Here is a 20108-nt window from a genome sequence, read left to right on the forward strand (position 1 = left end):
TGACCCTTATCAGTATGCATAATAATCAGTTCAACAATCAACTTTGTGTTGACGTAATAAGGCTCATAATTCCTTAATTGTTTTTGCTTATTTGCGATATAAATGTATATTACATCAGTATAAAACCGGTAACATGTCTTTACGGTTGTGTGTCAGGAAATTACTCGCAAAAAATGCGAAACCAAACGTAAGATGTATGTCGTACTATCCCATAGATGAACATATATTTGGATTGAGCAGTGAACAACAACAGGTAAAAATATTTATTTATTATTCTGTAATTGTAATAATTTATTTCTATGGAAAAATGAATGAGTATTGTTTTTGATAACTATTAAAAACAATGATTTATTATTATAGCACACTTGTATAAAATAATTTTTGAATAAAATTAACCTTTTCAAGTAAGTTGATCAAATAATAGTATTTTTAATTTAATCTGGTGTCAGTTTGGTCAAGGTTAAAATGTAAATGATAATTTTACTGGTTGGTTAAACTCGTATTGTTTTACAATAGTAGGTTTATAGGGCACAAACATACATTATTTTATGTTTTTTTAAACAATTTAAAAATCCTATTAGGTCTATATCTAATCCATCTGAAAAAAATTCACATGAAAAGTAACTAGGTAACTATGTATCATGTTTTCAACACATAAACTATGTAAACTCGTAAAGTACCTTAGTTCCAAAATTACCTACATTGCCCTATTATACATTATACTCTGAGCTACATACTGTGTGGTCAAACATCCTTACATTTTCTTTAGTTTCTAAAATATTATGCATTAGATTCGCTAGATATTCCATCAAAATTTGTATTACAGCTGAGGCAATCAGTCTTTGACTTTGCACAAAAAGAATTGGCGCCGAAAGCAGCTGAAATAGACAAGGAAAATAATTTTAAAGAACTAAGAGAATTTTGGAAAAAGCTTGGAAATCTTGGTCTGCTTGGTAAGTAAAATAAATAATTCCGTTTTTCTGGCTAAAAGTCGCTAAATGCGAAGGTTTCGTTATCATATTGGAAGGTATGGGGGTTGATTTAGAAATTCATAAATACTTGAACCTAATATTTTAAAAGCAACATCATTATTGCAAGTATTATTGATGTCCATGAGGCATTTAGATGCCAATGTTCAAAGATTTTCAACCAAATAGTGTTCACTAATGGTCCAGAAATAAACCAAAATTTGTGAGAAAGAAACTCTAAGACCTGAGTAAATATATTATAAATACTTTTTCTAGGAATAACCGCAAGTCCTGACTATGGAGGCACTGGAGGAAAGTACTCCGACCACTGCGTCATCATGGAAGAGCTTTCAAGGTAACCTGCTTTCATAATTCCTAGTTCCTACATGTTATATAAATTAATACCTATTTCCGTAAATAATTATATCATATCATCATAATCTTAATGAACGATTTGAAAGTACTTTTCGATTGTTCATGAATTGGATTTATATAAAAAAGTTGTTACAGCCATGGACGTATAAAAAAAGACGGACGCCGTATTACGAACAAACAACGTGAAGCCACCATAGTAAGCTAGCGATCGTGTAAAGACAATAAACAAGCACACACTCTCACCATAGTAAGCTAGTCGGCCGCCATTATGTCGTGAACTACCGACTGATTAACTGCGTCACTGTTTCACAAAAAATATTTAAAATGCCGTCTTGCGTGGTTAAATGGTGTCGCAACAGTACAATTTTAAATAACAAAACACGAGGGATTACATTCCACAGGGAAGCAAGTTATTTCTTTTATGTTTTAATGCCAAAATTATTACGGCAAAATTTATAGAAAAAGATACAGCCGCCATTGTCAACAGGACAGCTGTTGCCATGGCAACATGGCACACACACAAGGATGTTTCGCCGCCATTACTAGGCTTCACTCAATGTTTAGGCGATATACCGTCCGTCTTTTTTTATACGTCCATGGTTACAGCAAAGTAATTTTGATTCCACTGTTTACTAAGCTATATTATGTCTTTAATTTTTCAGAGCAAGCGGAGGTATTGCCTTATCGTATGGAGCACATTCGAATCTTTGCGTGAATCAAATAAATAGAAACGGAAGTCATGAGCAAAAGAGCAAATATTTACCAAAAGTAAGGTCTCTTTTTACTCTAATTTTATTTATTTCAATTAAATAGGACACTGATGGACAGAGATAGTTGAAATTTTTTAGAAGAAATTGACGAAATATTGTTATTGCAGTTATGTTCCGGAGAGCATATGGGTGCCTTAGCTATGTCCGAACCTGGTTCAGGCAGCGACGTAGTATCTATGAAATTGAGGGCAGAAAAGAAGGGAGACTATTATGTCTTAAACGGAAACAAATTCTGGATTACAAACGGCCCTGATGCTGATGTACTGGTGGTATGTATGCTATATTATTAAGTATATACATATATTTTTTTATAGTGAACGTTTTTACGAAGAAAATATCAACAGCTATTAGAAGTCTTCGTAAATCTTTCTGTAGTACAAAAGAAACAAACAAATATTAAACAATAATAAAACTGTTACAGGTATATGCAAAAACAGATTTAAACAGTAAACCACAACATGGAATAACGGCTTTTATAATAGAAAAAGACTTCCCTGGATTTTCCACAGCACAAAAGCTGGATAAATTGGGTATGAGAGGTTCAAACACTGGTGAATTAGTCTTTGAAGATTGCAAGGTGAGTGAAAAATAACAATATTTTTTGTAGTTAATTGTTAAATTTTTCAAAAACTTGAAAAATGTCGACAGGCTAAGCAGGCCAAAAATTTTACCTACAAATTGTTAAAAAATAAGCATAAAAAATCGCTTTACACCATTGAGCTACTATTACTACTAGTAGCTCAATGCTTTATACACCTCAAATAATTTTTCTTCAATGTGACATTCAAGTGGACTTTAGGGAGAGCGATTGAGATATAAATTTTCGAATATCCATTATTGTATTTATTTTTCAGGTGCCAGCGTCAAATATATTAGGAGAATTGAACAAAGGTGTATATGTCTTAATGTCTGGGTTGGATCTAGAGAGGTTGGTCTTAGCGGCTGGTCCAGTGGGACTGATGCAGGCTGCGATTGACACTGCATTCCATTATGCACACACTAGGAAACAATTTGGGAAGAATATTGGCGAATTTCAATTATTACAGGTAATAGGGCATACACCATTTTTATATTTACAGGCATACACCATTTTGTTTCAGATTAGGAACATACACAAGATACCTTTGTATCTGTGATTTTTTCTGATATTTATAAAAAAGGATGAAATAGTAATTGTAAAAGTAATAAAAATATTTCAGATATATATATGAAACTAGCCGCTCCGCGCGGTTTCACCCCCGTGGCTCCTCTCCTGTTGGTTGTAGCGTGATGGTATATAGCCTATAGCCTTCCTCGATGAATGAGCTATCTAACACCGAAAGAATTTTTCAAATCGGACCAGTAGTTCCCGAGATAAGCGCGTTCAAACAAACAAACAAACAAACAAACTCTTCAGCTTTATAATATTATTATAGATGAGCAATGAAATAAATATTATTCTGACTAAATTAAGTTCTTTGAAATGCAATATTAAATTTTAATGTTACTTTTTTTCATCTAAATTGTAGAGCTGATAGACAAAACCCAAGTTCAACACAAAAAGAAAGTAATTAATTTTTCCTATATAATCACTATTACAGGGAAAAATGGCAGACATGTACACAACACTAAGTGCAACTCGTTGCTATCTCTATAATGTGGCTAAAGCTTGCGATGAGGGACATGTGAACAGTAAGGATTGTGCTGGTGTTATCTTGTATAGTGCAGAGAAGGCCACCCAAATGGCTTTGGATGCTATTCAAATTTTAGGTATGTGGATATTTCATATTATAAGTATAGCTTAATCATCTGTGTCAATTTTGTGAAACTGGTAGATAGAAAGGTTCAGTTTTTTTTATGTTTTTTAGTAAGTAAATAAACATGTTATAACTGATCTACTTCTTATAGTGAATAAATAATTTCTTACAAGTCAAATTTAAAATCATTATATGTCGACCTTTTCAAACAGTGGAATATTATGGAACAAATTTGTGTAAACATATTTGAAAAGATATTTTGATTTTTTTTAGTAAAAAAAATTCAAGGAAAATATTTTTTTTTAGGTGGAAATGGTTACATCAATGACTACCCAACTGGCAGAATACTCAGAGATGCAAAACTGTATGAAATTGGCGCTGGCACATCAGAAATCAGAAGAATGCTTATTGGAAGGGCTCTGAATAATGAGTATAAATAATATGAGAAATGTATATAAAATAAATTAATATATTTTTACATACCACTTGTTTATTCTTCTTTAAACTTTCTCCTTATTCATTTGTTGATATATCATACAATCTCTCTCAAATCTGTCCAATGTAACTTCAATGATGTAAAAAAATAAATTATAGCCACCAGAAACTGACTGAAAAGCTAACTGATAAAGATTCAACAAAATGCCACCATTTAGGTGGTATATACAGCATCTGGCCAGGTTTCAATATACAGAAGTATGGTGTAGCATTTTTGTATTCAGGATATTTTTCAAAATCGGGACTTCTTGGATCCAGTCTAGCTGTATTGTTTAATAGTTCATGCTCATGAGGATAGACATATTCTGAGTCCTTTGGTGAAAATAAATATAGCCTTTTCTCACCCACTACTTGTGCTAATAAATTCTTAGTGGGATCATGATGTAAGGGAGATACAGTTCCTTTAGGACCATACCAAGCCATTATATTTACTGGATCATTTGTATCTGAGAAACAGCAGTATTCTGGCTCTATAATATCATCTTTCAGTTCCGGAATTTGATCAAACAGCTGATACTGTGCTAGATATCCAATTGGTCCATCAGATTGATAAATGTAATTGTTAATAAAATCTTTCATAGTGATTAACTTTTGTGTCCAATTTGAATCTGTATATTCTTTCCCTATTTCTATGGAAACTGTTCTCAGTCCAGCTAGTTTTATGAAATAATTGTTATCTCTCCATTTAGACAGTGCAGGCCAGTGTTCAATACATTTGTCTAAGACAACTGGTTTCTCTAACATGATGTAATTTTTATAAAATGTTTCCATACTAGGATTGTTTATTATGTCTATTGAAATAGCTCTTTCATGTTCATAACTTGGACTTATATCTGGTTTATTGTTTACAATTTTGTCTTCAAAGCTATTCTCATCTTGTTTTGTAAATGTATTTACAATTGAGGCACATTTCTGAAGTAGTCTAGGTTCTGCATTAATGGGACATCCAAACATAATCCCAAAGTCTATTACTACAAATAACTCCTTTATCAAAGTATCAGAAAGTGAATTACAATTCAATAACATGGCTAACACTCGTAAATAAGAAGCAATAGTTATTGTTTTACGTAAAAATATTCTCACATCTTTCCAATTCCCAATGTTGATTTGTTCATACATATAATCAATTATACCTTGTATTTTTATTGATGAAGTCGAAGTTATAGTTGTAATATCCTTTAAATATCTAACAAGTATTGCTTTACTGGCATGGTCCAATTCGGAAACTTCATCTATCGATGCTAACACAACTGGTCTAAATCCTTGAATTATCTCACAAATACATTGCATTTTTAGTAGCTCAGAAGTAATAAATTTCTTTGGATGATGAACATAAAAGATTATACAGAATAAGTAAGGTTAGGAATTCATTTTAATTCTGAAATATATCTTACAACAAAATTCTTGTTACTTAATTATTTAGAAATGTATTTTATAAGTTAATAACTAATAAGGAATTTTTAAATGAAATACAAAGAATTTAGGGAAAAACTTTACTTATGAATTGAAAGTAAACAAACACCATAGAAAACAGAATAAGACAATAAAAATCTGAATCACAGATTAGTAATGTATACCCAGAACTGTCAAAATGACAGTTGATATTTTTACCCGTAGGCCATGTTAAGTTGATAAAAAATGTAAAATTGAATTAGCTGCAGCCATTCCAATTTATTATTAGATCTTTTCATTAATCAACCCCTAATTTATTAATTATATACATTATAATTCATCTTTACACCCTTTCCCCATAACCTTGACCTTTTTAATGTAAAAGTATAGCTCTTGTCTATGGTGAATCATATGATTCGCTGTCATTAGTTTAGTTCACGTGATCTGTCAGATTATTTTTATTTACATCGGATGTTTTTTATTGAAGTGAAAAATATTGATATTAAATCATGTTCTTGATTTGTGTTTAACATGAAGATAAGAATAAGAATCTTAAACGGGATTGCTGTGAAATGTGGTGTGTGACGTAATGGCATTGTTAGAAAAAATCTTTGTTACAAATGGAAAACTAAGTTATGGCTTTAGAAATTCACTCCTTGGGAGCAGGTAAGTCGTTATGTACGTTCAATGTTTCTATTCGAAAGTTGTCTGAATGAATTGGCGAAAAAGCGAAACAGATCTAAAATAAATTATTGCGGAGAATGTTGGTGACGCACACAGTATTGTCAGTTCTTTGAACAGACTGTCAGTCGTCACCGACAACGACTGGCAAGTGGCAAATAGCAAGGGAGGCAGAGGTAGCCTGGTAGGCCCGAAGCATGTGATAAGCGAGGTTGGTGCGGGGGGCAGCGTGGGCGACTGCCCGATGACGTCACATAGGAAGAGGGGCGGCCGCTACTCAATCAATGTTTACTTGTTATTTACACGCGACCCAGTACACTCGCACATTCCACTCGCATCGGCTGATTGCCCATCCTCCAGCCGTCTAAGTGCATTTAAAGTGTTCTTGTTGCATTTCCCGCATGTAAAGTGCATGTGGTGTGTATCTCTTTGATGCTAGTACATAACATTTGTAAAGAACAGCTGTGAATAATTTGTAAGCGACTATGAATTAAAATGCTATTGAGGTAAATTAAAAAGTTGGTGTTTAGTTTATAATCAAATGATATAGATAATTGATGGTGCTTTGTTAATTACTACATTGTTAGATCATTTGCTGTTCTTTAACCCATTGACCACCGAGCGGCCCGATCGGGCCGAGACACAATAGATTTTCTATTGTGTCTGTGATCCGAGGACTGACGGATTAATAGAAACTAGCATTATGTAAACAGAAGCAGTGCAAACTTGTTTAAATGACTGCAGTTATTATTAAAAGTGGGACAATTAATGTTGAAAGTTTATAGCAAAATAATAATTTTATTTCCAAAAAAAAAGTGTTTTTAAAATAAGATTTTTCATTTAAATAAATAAGTTATAGTTACTAATTATTCTGCATTATGTTAAAAAGCTAAGTGTAAACAATAATGATTGCATATTGAATGCAAAGTGGGCACATGACTTGTATTGTGCAAGAGAAAGTTTTGGAGGTACCTACAGTTTAAACTCTTCTTGATTTCCCAACGCTGATTATGTATCAAACTCAAAGACATATAAAATGTACTTGAAACTAAATATTCTATTAAAATTCTTCAGTTAATGGCAATATTAATAATTAAGTTATGTTGACATTAATTTTTAATTTTGCGACAAATAAATATTTTGTTCAAATGCACTGGCTCACATAATATTTAAATATGGAATTATTAGAGACGTTAAATGATAGTATTGATGATAAAAAAAAATTCTTATTAGAACATCATAAAAATAAAAATTGTTATTGAAACAGATCTCGTGAAGCAGAATTGGAGCAAGTGCGTTTGCTTCTATACAAAGAGTGTGATAGACGCGGAAGAAGAGTGCTTTTTGATTCGTCAACTATAGAAAAGTTACCAGCTAATAAAAATGATGTGCCAGATTATGGAGAGACCAAGAAGTTGCCATGTATCGTGGAGGTGGTGGATGGATTTAAATATCTGGTAAGTTGTTTTATTGATTTTCTAGTAATTGATTATTGTTTAGGGACTATTTGGGGATAGATAGATTTGAGTAACTTAGCATGGTGTTTTTTTAAGGATATTTTGTAATGCATAGCATGCCTTCAAGCCACACCTCCGTGCCCGTCGGAGTGTGAGGTTTTTTCGTTATGGAATTTCTAGATTCGGTCCCCGCGCTCAAGGCCCGCGATAGAAGCTATGCAATAGCTTAAAAAATTGGTGTAATTCAAGTCAGTTACGAAATAACATAAATATTCGAATATTTATGTTATTTTGTAACTGATTATAATTGCGACAGACATAATAATAAAATAATAATCATACCTGACAAAAAAATTCAAGTCATTATTTACCTTAGAACATTTAATTTTATATAATGGCTTATATGATGAAAGCTCAGGGTCATTATATTTCTGAAATATCTATATGAGTATGCAAAACATTCTTAAAATAAATATAGAATCTATTTTCGGTGACAGGTAATTGTGTTTTGTGAAAGTGCCGAAACTGTTTTCAGCAACGAATGACGAAAATGCCTTTGACAGATGCTTATGACGAAATAAACAAAGTTCCATTTTTGCTCTGTATATCGCAGTATTCTGACTAATAAGTTTTTTTAGCTTCAAAAGTGTTCATACAAGTTGATCACACCTGCACGGGCCAGGAGCGCAAAAGCTAAATATAATGTATTCTAAATTTTGTACTCAAGAATAATGTTTTTTATACCATTAGTAGTATACATTTAAAAAAAAATCAGATCCACTTGGTCTATTATAAATGATTAATGTTATTAGCTTATTACCTGTTGTTAATGTAGATTATGTATCTAACCATAATAATGCTTAAAATAAATATCCTGTTGAATCGAATTTAAACAGTTTTTGTAATATGCGTAAATCTTCAAATATCACGTGACATTCAATTTAACTAATTTAGCTAATTTGCATTCGTCGCAAGTCGTGAGTCGTCTAAAAATGAACTTGCCTTTTTATTCTGTCATTTGACCTAACTATGTTAATCGTTTTTATAGTTTGGCTGAGTATTTATTCAGCGTTTTTTACAACAACAAAAAAAAAAATGGCGACTAATACCTACCTATAGTTTGCGTTCAGTGATCTTTTTTTTCTCATGTAATCAAAAATTATAAGCTGGGTTCTTGTCCGAGACTTTTTCGTGAGTCATTGACTTTTATCTTCATCTCTAGAGCGTTTCCTTTACAGCAACACACGCTTCCAGAAGATTCTATAGAATCGTTTATATAATCCTCGCTATAGTACCTGAGTAATACCACAGACTAATAATAATATACTACGTGTAATACTATATAGGTACTCGAGACACGGGTTGACACGGGAAAATAACAATGAAATTTTTAATAATTTACATTGACAAATATGAATTTTCAAAATAGGCAGCTAGTAGTTACAGAGTTGATTTGGATAACCAAACAAATGAACAAGAATCGCAATGTAATGAATATTAGGTCAGATTAATTATGCAATGCGAAATTGAAAATTCATAAAAGGTATATAGTTCCGAATCCATTCTCGTTTTACTCAATGCCGACCTTATTAGAGTTCTCATTGTAAGGTATTATAGAAGCCATACATTATTGTTCACATGAGAAATCCTCGCTATAGTAGATACCTACCTGTGTACCTGTGTAGACCTTCATAGAAAATACCTATACCCTTAACCTTTTACATGAATCGAGTTTTACGCATGTAGGCTTATTTAATAATCAATAATCAATTAGTTTCCAAGACAGTTCCTAAGAATAAATAATGGAATAAAAAAGGGAATTCCCGCCCTCATCTAAACAATTGGTGTTTATATCATGTCAGAAGCCAATCGCGATAACGATTTTTCATCAATCTAATCGTTTAGATATAAAAATAACACTACAGTTGTAACGTCACGAGACTCAATTGACTGTGTAATGTGTATGTGTACGAAGTACTCGCATCTATTTTTAGATCACTTTATGTTAGGCCGCCTTTACACCTGTAAGTTTTACTTACGTAAGTCACTTACGTAAGCTACTTACGATAAATTTTCAAGTGTAAACACTCGTTGTAAGTAACTTACTGTAATTTTTTACAACTTTCGTAAATTTAAAAATTACAAGTCTAAACGTGTTCGAGTTTGCTTACGGAAGCGACTCGCAGCTTATTTAATTATTTTGATAAGTTGAGAACTCACCAAAACAATGTCCTCTAAACAAAAACAAAATAAAATCTGGTCACCAAACGAGGTAGAAGCTTTAATTACCGCTTTTGAAGCACGTCCCATACTGTGGGACTACAAAAATAAAGAATACAAAAACCGCGTAAAAACAAATTCACTACATGTTGAACTTAGCGAAATGTTTAATACCACTCCAGATGAAATCATTAGAAAGTTGCATAATTTGAAAGGACAATTTAGCCAAGAAGTGACAAAATTAAAGAAAAAGAAGAGCGGCAGCGGTAGGTTTTACCCAGCATTTTCTTTCAGTATTATTTTTCCGTCGCTTTTTATTGGACAAAATTATATATGCAGCAGCCGCTTGAACGTGGCGTCTTCGAGGCATTTTTTTTACTGATTTAATGTAAACGGGCGTGTAATAATTTATGTAAGTTTAAACTCACAAAAATTACGTAAGCATTATTTACTGTAAGTTTATTTTAAGTGTAAATGCAACCGTAAGTCAGTTACATAATTTTTACGAATGTAACTTACAGGTGTAAAGGCGGCCTTAGCCTTTTTGATTACAACGTAAGTGATCCTAAAGAAGAGTTTCTGTGTGACTGTAATTTTAGCTTCATTGTGATTAATAAACATGTACTATTACGGTTGTGACAAATGGTCGCTTGGGATCGTTTAGTGCGACCAATTTGGTATATTTACTCTATATGGAATATAGACGCTATATAAAGTAAATATGCTAATTAAATTATGCTTTTAAGGTTGAGTGTAAAAGTAATTCTATTTTTGTAACAGCTGAAAATACGATAGTCAAACAAACACTCCACAGGTTATGACAAATAAGTACACATTCTAATGTAATTGATTTATATTTTATTTCTTTGAATGACTTTCAAATAATTCGGCAATATTTATCTATTTAAAAATATCTTACTATTGTAAATTAATATACGGAGCATTTAATTTCCTCCTATTGTTCAACGGCCGGTGGATTTTCTAAAACAAAAACTCACAATTGATTACGAGTTTTCCTTGAGGAATTCAGCTGTCCAAACATGACAAGGAAATATTTTCATAAAACCTGACCGTCAAATAATTAGAACGATAGGCAATTTAATTGCTGAATTATTATTGTGGTCGGTAAACATTAAACGTGAATAATGAGCTTACTTCACAATGAAAACTATAATTAAGACAAGTCTGTTTCAGTTTATTGTGTTTTATCAATGATGTTTACCTATTTTATATTAAGGTAATATTATCGGCGTTTATATCTTTTTTATTTTCATTTACGTAAGTCAATAATGAAATTTTCGTATAATAAGAAAGTAATGATTTATTATTAATGTCAACAAAATTATCGTATACATCCGTTGTATACATTCGTCAGTGTTGTCAACTCAACGAATCTAAAACCTGTCCACATAAATCATTTGGAATTGCAGTCACGTGACGCGGCTAAGAGATTGAACCATGACATTTTATATGAATGTCTGAATGACCCAGAATGACCTAATAGTGTGTTCAAACTAAAGTAAAATAGCTCGCAATCCGAATTATGTTGCTTTTTTACTAAACCTAAATTCTACGGTGTATAGAATATGATTGGCTTACAGCATATCTGCTGTTCTTATAGCCTTTTGCTGTAGGTATCAAATAAATTCCACTTTTAAATCAAACTTGCAACAAAAAATAAAAATAAATAAAAATAGACAAGGCATTTTTCGAATAACTACTAGCAAAACACTGTTTTCCTGTCTCTGACAATGTAAAATCCGCGCTGACTCAGTCGTATGACTTTTTATGAAGCGCTCTATAAAGAGAGCCACTGATCATACGTCAATCATCTTTAAAATAAAATTAATTAAGAACCTTAAACTGATTATTGGCAATGTAGGATTTCCTGGTCTATCTAGAAATAAATTCATTAAAAAAAAAACTTACGAACCGCTATGAAAAAGTTTATTTTAATATTAAAATTATTTTTTCCTTACCATAGATTATAGAAGCTAAAGACCTTCCTTACTATAGAAAATTCTGTTCTGTATTTCTGGTCGATTTTCCTTGGATTATGACCTTCGGATACTGTCCGGTGGAATAATCGCGAACATGTGTCATTAAAAAAGACGAAATTAATTCTAAATTGCCTACAATCACGTGATCTCGAATACGTGTGTCTTGATATGTCACTTCCTTGATTATTAAGGTATTACTACTTACTAGTTCTTTGTTCGTTGATTGCACAGAACAGTTTTTACTGTTCTGTGGTTGATTGATATATTTGATCTGTTGCGGATTATTCGTATAAAAAATAAAATAATTTGGAAAATCCAAAAGTGCACGCCTCATAATTTTTTTTAATAATTATTTATTAATTATTATTTTTGTTTATTTAATAACAATTAAACCACATCGAATCAGACCCTGAAAAATGAAAGGGTTCTATTCCTGAGCATACTCAAGCGTAAGAGAAAAAAAAAGACTCGATTAGTAAAGTATTTCGGTCGCTATCGTGTTAACAAGAAAATCCTCCGCACATACAGACACACGGACGTCCAAGACAGAACTTTTTAAAACTGTTTTTTAACTAGTTTAAATAACAAAAATGACATCAAAAATATCATGAATGTTAAAAATAGTGTTTTTTCTTAATATGTGTGTGTATGTATTATCTTACAAGTGCAATGTATGATACATAAAGACATTTTAAGTTTGAAAAATCAGATGTTTTGCGCGAAGTGACAGTAGTACCCACCTCAACGCTTCGCTTATGAGGCGTGCAATAGAATAACGCTGTCTGTGCATTTTTATGATCATTTTATTTATCTATTGATTAGTAGCTTTATACATTTTTCCCGACTTCGTGCAAAGTAACCGTTATAAACAGTATGTATTAAATAAAAACGTAAATAGCTAAATTAGAATTAAGCAAAATATGAAGGTAGTCTCATAAAATACATATGTACATGTAATTGCAAACGTTCGATTGTCATTTATTTTTCTAGTATTAAAAATATTACATAATTATCTGTTTCCGCATGATTTATATAATTGCTCATACAAACGATTTTCTTTATAAAATGGCTCATACAGACGATTTTGCTGGAACATTGGCGGCCGCCAGTGGTCGGTGTGAATGATCTCTCGTAGGGTCAAGGCATAATATGCAGAATTTTGATTTTCTCTTGCAATACACAAAGTAAACAATATGTAGATTGCAAACGAAAACAAAAATAATAAGTATTACAGTCCTGAAGTAATATTATAATTTTATAGTTGACTTAATAATTGAGAGGAGAGATAAAGCTATGCTACTAGAGACTAGAGAGCCAAACAAATACTACCTCTTAACATAGGTAGTTAGGTAAATATACTTATTTTATACTAAATTACTCATAAAATTTCTAAATAGAAACTGTTTGCATAGAATTACGCTAATTAAAATTAGGTTTTATCACATATATACATAAATATGCTATGCTAATATAATAATCATTATCTGCCTGGTAACGACATATGCCGATGTTTACAACGACCTATCACAATCAAAACTGTTTACCAAGTGCAAACAATATTCCATAGAACGGGTTATGTTTTGAAGATTCCGCGCCATTAAAATTAAAATACGCATCTGCTTTATAATTTGCAGCAGATGCTTTTCCTTATGCGTCATCTATTACGTTCTTAAGTCGTCAAAGGTTGGCACTTGGCTGTTATCTGCATTGCAATAGGTACTTACAATCGTAGGTTTGACAGTATTTTTTCCTTTCTATTTATCGTTTATTATATTCATTATACCAGTTAGCAGGTTTTATGCACTTATTGCCATGCAAATAAGTTTAGAATAACAATTATGCATTGTTAATTCTAAACTTTATTGTGACCTTGGTTCTCTCATCTTACAACTCCATTCTGTTCAGTATGATTAAGTTCAGTTTGAATCTAAAACACTAATATAATAATCTCTTTCAATTTAACTTCCTGTTAGAATTAGAGATGTGAAAGTTTAAATTCGACACCATCACACGCTGATTAAATGAAGATAAAATCTAGTTTAATATAGATCTTATCTTTAAGTACCTATATAAAAACACTATAATATATATATATACTTATAAACTGTACCACCATGGTTTGCATTTATATTCTTAACTGATATATTATTTGCCGAAATCGACCAAATTTATTTATATTAAATGCACCTAGATTAGCTATTTGGCACAATAGATAAGTTAATATTGTTTTAACGTTTGTTTATAATTAACCCAGATTCTATTGTGGTGAGGACAAATAAGAGGAATTCTATTGTTTGAGTTATTTGAATTTAACACTATTTTAAACTAGCCGCTTACCTCACCTCCCCTGGGGTGACAATTTGTTGTAAGCTTTCCAATTTCACTACCAAAGGAGACAAATCTAACAAACCAAAAATCGTTAAAATACGATGGTGTATGATAGAAGTGGTGTTAAATTAAGACTACTTACTTGTATATAAGTAAATTATATAGATTTATTTTTATTTTTAATTTTATATATTTTTATTTTTATATTTAGTGTTTTAAAGAAATTGTTTCTGTTCAGTATAAGGGACCAGCATCAGACGCGGGCATGCTCGGTGAGATGATATTCGGCGCTGTCGCTATGAACTGCAAGAGTGTGTCATTCAAAATCCACATCATGGACGACCCGAAAAGGTAATTATCTAGAACATAACTGTTGATTATTATCAATCTCATATGTGACATGTATATTTGGATAGTTTTTAATAGATTAGACGTTATTTATAGTACATGAGGCTTAAAATAGTTTAGCCATATCAGTATTTTTAAAAGTTGTTATATTGTCGTCTACAAATATTACTTAGTATGTTGACAAAATTGTACATATTTGTAATGTCGGACTTCCTTCGATTGTTCACTAATCACTCTGTTGATCTTTGCAACTTCTTTGATGATATTAAAGAATTTGCAAAGTTGGCATTTCTTACGTAGAGAAGGACGAATTTGGAAGGATCTTTTCTACAAAGACGATATTGCAAGTTTTATAGTTAGCATGTTAATACAAAAGTTTCTGGATTTGATTGAAGTATGGGGTGATCAAAAAACAAAATTAAAAACTTTTTGGACACTAAACATCTAAAATCTGAAATGTCCATAGAGATAGGTCACAATGGGTGGTCCAAATAGACGAAGGAAATATCATTGCTGAATTACCGTTAAAACGAAATGTAGAATTTGACCTTAACCCTATGAATTCGATTGTATCTCAACATCTATAAATCGTTCCATTCGTATCACGATCGTAGAAATAGATTGTTTGAATACGCGAATAGCAGCCGGCCGTAAGTGGCGGGAACCAGATTTATTTTGATTTAGGTAATAATCGCCGGTTCAGGCAATTTATTATATGATCGTTTACACAACGAAGTAAAGCGGTTCTTAAGTGATTAAGTAGAGCGGTGATTTATTGAATCACGCTATCGCCATGATAAAATTATCTCGTATTCTAAGGATGGAATTTCAGAACAGAAGTTGGTTTGAGGGGGATAGGTACCTAATGATTGTAGTTCCCTGAGTAAATACTGCATAAAATATAAACTCAAACTCGACAATTCGTTATATGTATTTCATAATGTAGTGCTTTGGATTCTTATTGAACTTCTAATTGGTACCACCGAATTGAGAAAGCAGAATTTAAGGCGAAGTGACAACAAAAAGCTCTTCTATTCCAAGGTACATATATTGTTTGTTAAGAGAACATTATGAACTAGTCTTATGTCTCTTATAAAATAATAAGAGACACTTGTTTTAATATAATACGTTTATGTAATATGATATTATCATTACACCAGTATGTTCCTTCCATTACCAGTGTCCTTCTTAATGTGTGCTTATCAAATTGCCAAGATACGGTTACATTGTGACCTTAATAAATATTCCTCAGTTATTATATTTAAACGATTTATTAAATATACATGAGATTATTGACTTTTCTTGCATTGTAATATCATTAGAATGGAATTTCTCTTTAATTTATTTTGTTGAAGTATGTTTTTTCTTCTTTTGAAGACGATATTTGCTCATCTCTAAATTGATGAATCTTAAGTGCTTTTATATGTTGCATTCAATCGTTTACATTTACATTAGTTTCTCAAGAAAATATAAATACACATATTATATCACCACCCTGAAACCATTACATATTAGAAGTTTTAATTCATAACGCTTATGTCGTATAAATTTTGCGCTATCTTCTAATGTAATATAGCGTTTTAGGTACATTAATGCCCTTAAAAAATTGACATAGACTATATTTCAAGTCTAGTTAGGTAAGAATATTAAGAATGGTTTTCTACGATTTTTCTTCCACTCATGTTGATGTGTACAGAGATGTTATACAGCCAGTATATTATGAATAAGCATTTTCTTCCACCCAGGTTGATGTGTACAAAGATGTTCTTCGTCCCGAACTCCCGGCGGATCAGTCGAGCGGATCGCAAGACGGACATCAATGCTAATGTTACCAGCGAGTTGCGGAGTTGTTCCACTCCTCTAAATATGCCGTTACGGGAGGAGGGAGTGTCACTAAGCTTCTCGATTGATAGAGGAGATTCTGGTAGGTATTTTTTCTCATTATTTTATTGTCTTAACCAGTACATACTAATGAAAAAGAGCTGAACAGTTTGTTCGATTGATGCGCTAATCTCAGGAACTACTGGACCGATTTTATACAGATTTTATTAGAGTGTTTCAGGCTATGTAAATACCACAGGCAGAGTAGAGGCGGACGGCTAGTTCAGCTATATAGCTTTTAGGAAAACAAATAAATGACAGCACTATTCATACCTATTGCACGCCTCATAAGCGAAGCGTTGAGGTGGGTACTACTGTCACTTCGCGCAAAACATCTGATTTTTCAAACTTAAAATGTCTTTATGTATCATACATTGCACTTGTAAGATAATACATACACACACATATTAAGAAAAAACACTATTTTTAACGTTCATGATATTTTTGATGTCATTTTTGTTATTTAAACTAGTTAAAAAACAGTTTAAAAAAGTTCTGTCTTGGACGTCCGTGTGTCTGTATGTGCGGATCCTTTTTCTTGTTAACACGATAGCGACCGAAATACTTTACTAATCGAGTCTTTTTTTTTCTCTTACGCTTGAGTATGCTCAGGAATAGAACCCTTTCATTTTTCAGGGTCTGATTCGATGTGGTTTAATTGTTATTAAATAAACAAAAATAATAATTAATAAATATTTATTAAAAAAAATTATGAGGCGTGCACTTTTGGATTTTCCAAATTATTTTATAATTGTGATAGTATAACGTGCTTGTATGTGTATGTGTTTTTACGCTTGACGGGTTTTTATAAATATATAAGTAGAGCAAAGGGGGTGAAATACGAGATTATATGAGGGATGGCTGCCACACAATAGCGTGATGTTCATGCGAGCGATGCAGCGCGTATTTTGATTATGTTTATTTTTATTATGAATATAATACGTATAGTATTTAATATTTATAAAGTAAAGAATAGGAATTATGGTTCAGTCAACACCAAATTCTAATTTTTTTTTTATATTTTGAAAGATTAGAAATTGTAATGAAAATTTTCGCTATCAATTCATTTTTTTTTATAAATACTGTTTCAAAAGGCACGAAATATGTACAGGGTATAAAAACATATTACATACCTTTAAAATGGTCTAATTTAACATACCTACGTGTGATCATAATAAATGGCGGTTGGCAGTAGATTCGAAGCAATTCAATTAGGCATGGGAAATAGTTATTGTGTTTATTATTAGTACCGTGAAATTAAATAGCCCTGTATCCTTGAGTTGTATAGTATAATATAATATAGTTAATGGTTGAAAAAAACTAATAATGCTATGTATTATGGAGTACCTAAGTACCCATGTTATGTTGCGTATTTGATATCTTAGCTTGATTATAATATTGACATTTCACATTACTTTATTGGAAAAACCATTATGAGTAATTGAATCTTAACAAAATATGTTGTAAAGGAACAAATAAATATTACACATATATGCATATAGATTTGAGATGCGATAGTGCAATCGAAATAGCAAATAAGATGAACTGCATTAGCCAATGACAATTATCACCATCTATTAATTTTTCTTTTGAAAGGGTCGTATTAAATAAAAGGAAGGACCCAAATTGTAAACTGCTAATTTTCATCGAAGTCAGTTTAGTGTTTAGCCGTAACAATTTTTCTCGTAACTCTTTTTCTGTATATTGCAACAAACATGTCAATGAATATTACGTTGCAGTATTGGCTAAACTCGTATCTTCGTTTGAGTTCTCCTCCCTATTAAAAAGTCTAATAGTTCATAATATGATGCGTTATAATCATGGAAGTTCTATTTAGTTTTCGTGTTTATTCTAAAGATTCTTGACAGTATATTATCTGCACCAGACAATCAGATGTTACATATTATTATCTAAACATATCAATCTTATGCAACAATCACGTTATTTATTTTTATATTCACGCCATATTCGCCTTGTTTTTCTCCTTGGTTCAAGAGCAAGTTTTATTACGTCAGTATAAATTAGAACTCTGGAAATCGGAGCTAAATTCATTAGGTATTTGGGTAGTTACATAACTTTGTTAATTAATAAAAAACAAAAATGTAGGGGTTCTGGATTAAATATCGAAAAACTAATTAAGCTTCTTTAATGCGTATCGCAAACGAAAACAGAACTAGCTACAGCTAAGCTACATAGTGTATTAATACATCAAATGTAACATCAATTGACCTGCATCCTATAATATTTACTCTCTATAAGAATGCCGTATTTCAGTTATAGTTCAACATGATAAAGAAGAATAATTTTCAGGTTTCTATGGCGACCATTCGTACAGTACTATTGGCTCTAATGTCGATTTCTTCTCGATGCTGGACACGTGGGATGGAAACATGCAATCTGAATATTCGTTTACATGTAAGTATTTACAAAAAGTTAGTATTTATCTTTTGATAATTGAGTAATTTTCAGATAATTTTCTAATTTATAGTTTTCTTCTGTGTATTGTTTGAGTTAAAACTTATTGACTACAATTTGTATTTTATATGTCACTTACTCCCAACTTATTTACCCCGATCTCAAATCAAAACGAAACAGTTGAAGTCTACCTTTAATTTACCTATTCTATTATTTACCTAATAAAAATATGTAATGGTGAAATTACATATAACTTATTTAAAAAGGCAACATTTTTCTGTACGAACTACTAGAAAATTGTTGTAATTATAACAGATATAGTTTACCACATTAATGATAATGTCATCCAAAAAGGGACAATAAAAATTTCTACTACTAGAACATCGGCACTTTACTATATAAATAGGCGTGTAATACCCACCAGCGTCGCCCGGCCGCAAGCTGAGCTCGAGCGGCAGCTGGCAGCGCAGAACGTTCCAGAGCATGGCGACTCGATTCGATCTCACCTCCACGTCGCTTCGAGTTCCAACGGTGACGACCGTGTCTAGTAATGACTCGCAGGTATGTGGAATGTTCCAGAGGTTTTGGTTATGGAATTATGAATTGTGTTTTTCTTTAAAAAATCTTAACTATTTTTGTTTATGGACTTAAGGTGGAAGGAGATGGTTGGAAGTTGGTTACTTAATTTTGGAATATGAGTTGAATAACTTGTTGGGATACGATGTTTTTGTGGTATGTGTGTTTTTGGTCAATTTTATGTATGAGAGATTTTGCTAAATTTTGAGTGTCATCATCATTAGTCGCTATAGAATAAATGCGAAAATTACATAAAAATATAAAAGTAACTTTGTTATGTGTTGCTCTGGCCTTGATTTTTAGCATTTATTTCTAACTTATCATTACCACACACAAAGTGAAATAAAATTTAATACCTTTATAACGTGAATTTATGACGATTTAAGCGTGTAATTGTTTACACAGGAAGATTACTATCACTCGTGACTCGTCACATGAATGACCGCTATCGTTAAGTCATGTGAAC

The 20108-nt window shown here is 31.8% G+C and overlaps 3 protein-coding genes across 6 annotated transcripts in view; 2 read left to right on the top strand and 1 right to left on the bottom strand.

The window, feature by feature from the left end:
• Positions 1-103: 103 nt before the first annotated feature.
• Positions 104-4334, top strand: LOC149484435 (isovaleryl-CoA dehydrogenase, mitochondrial). Its single transcript, XM_089700538.1, has 9 exons — positions 104-253; positions 827-953; positions 1245-1323; positions 2006-2111; positions 2221-2382; positions 2535-2690; positions 2968-3159; positions 3694-3862; positions 4156-4334. Exons 1-9 carry the CDS (start codon positions 134-136, stop codon positions 4287-4289), a joined length of 1245 nt encoding a protein of 414 aa, XP_089556664.1. The 5' UTR covers positions 104-133; the 3' UTR covers positions 4290-4334.
• On the bottom strand, positions 4255-5849 carry JMJD5 (Jumonji domain containing 5). The gene has a single exon (XM_089700539.1). It carries the CDS (start codon positions 5632-5634, stop codon positions 4438-4440), a length of 1197 nt encoding a protein of 398 aa, XP_089556665.1. The 5' UTR covers positions 5635-5849; the 3' UTR covers positions 4255-4437.
• Positions 5850-6175: 326 nt separating this feature from the next.
• LOC149484437 (folliculin-interacting protein 1) overlaps positions 6176-20108 on the top strand; it is a 30911-nt gene continuing 16978 nt past the window's right edge. Inside the window, exons 1-6 of one of the 4 annotated variants that reach the window (XM_089700555.1) lie at positions 6176-6402; positions 7685-7874; positions 14661-14773; positions 16516-16694; positions 18962-19066; positions 19491-19627. In XM_089700555.1, coding sequence (XP_089556681.1) covers positions 6326-6402; positions 7685-7874; positions 14661-14773; positions 16516-16694; positions 18962-19066; positions 19491-19627 — 801 coding nt within the window. In that variant the 5' untranslated portion in view covers positions 6176-6325. Of the gene's footprint in view, positions 6403-6480; positions 6924-7244; positions 7386-7684; positions 7875-14660; positions 14774-16515; positions 16695-18961; positions 19067-19490; positions 19628-20108 lie in introns of those variants that run through there. The other 3 variants (XM_089700556.1, XM_089700557.1, XM_089700558.1) reach the window with 3 other exon arrangements.

This window comes from Colias philodice, chromosome 11 (genome assembly GCF_061535455.1).
Source record: "Colias philodice isolate Cphi_HAF_F1 chromosome 11, ilColPhil1 Martin Lab GWU primary, whole genome shotgun sequence".
Taxonomy (NCBI): domain Eukaryota; kingdom Metazoa; phylum Arthropoda; class Insecta; order Lepidoptera; family Pieridae; genus Colias; species Colias philodice.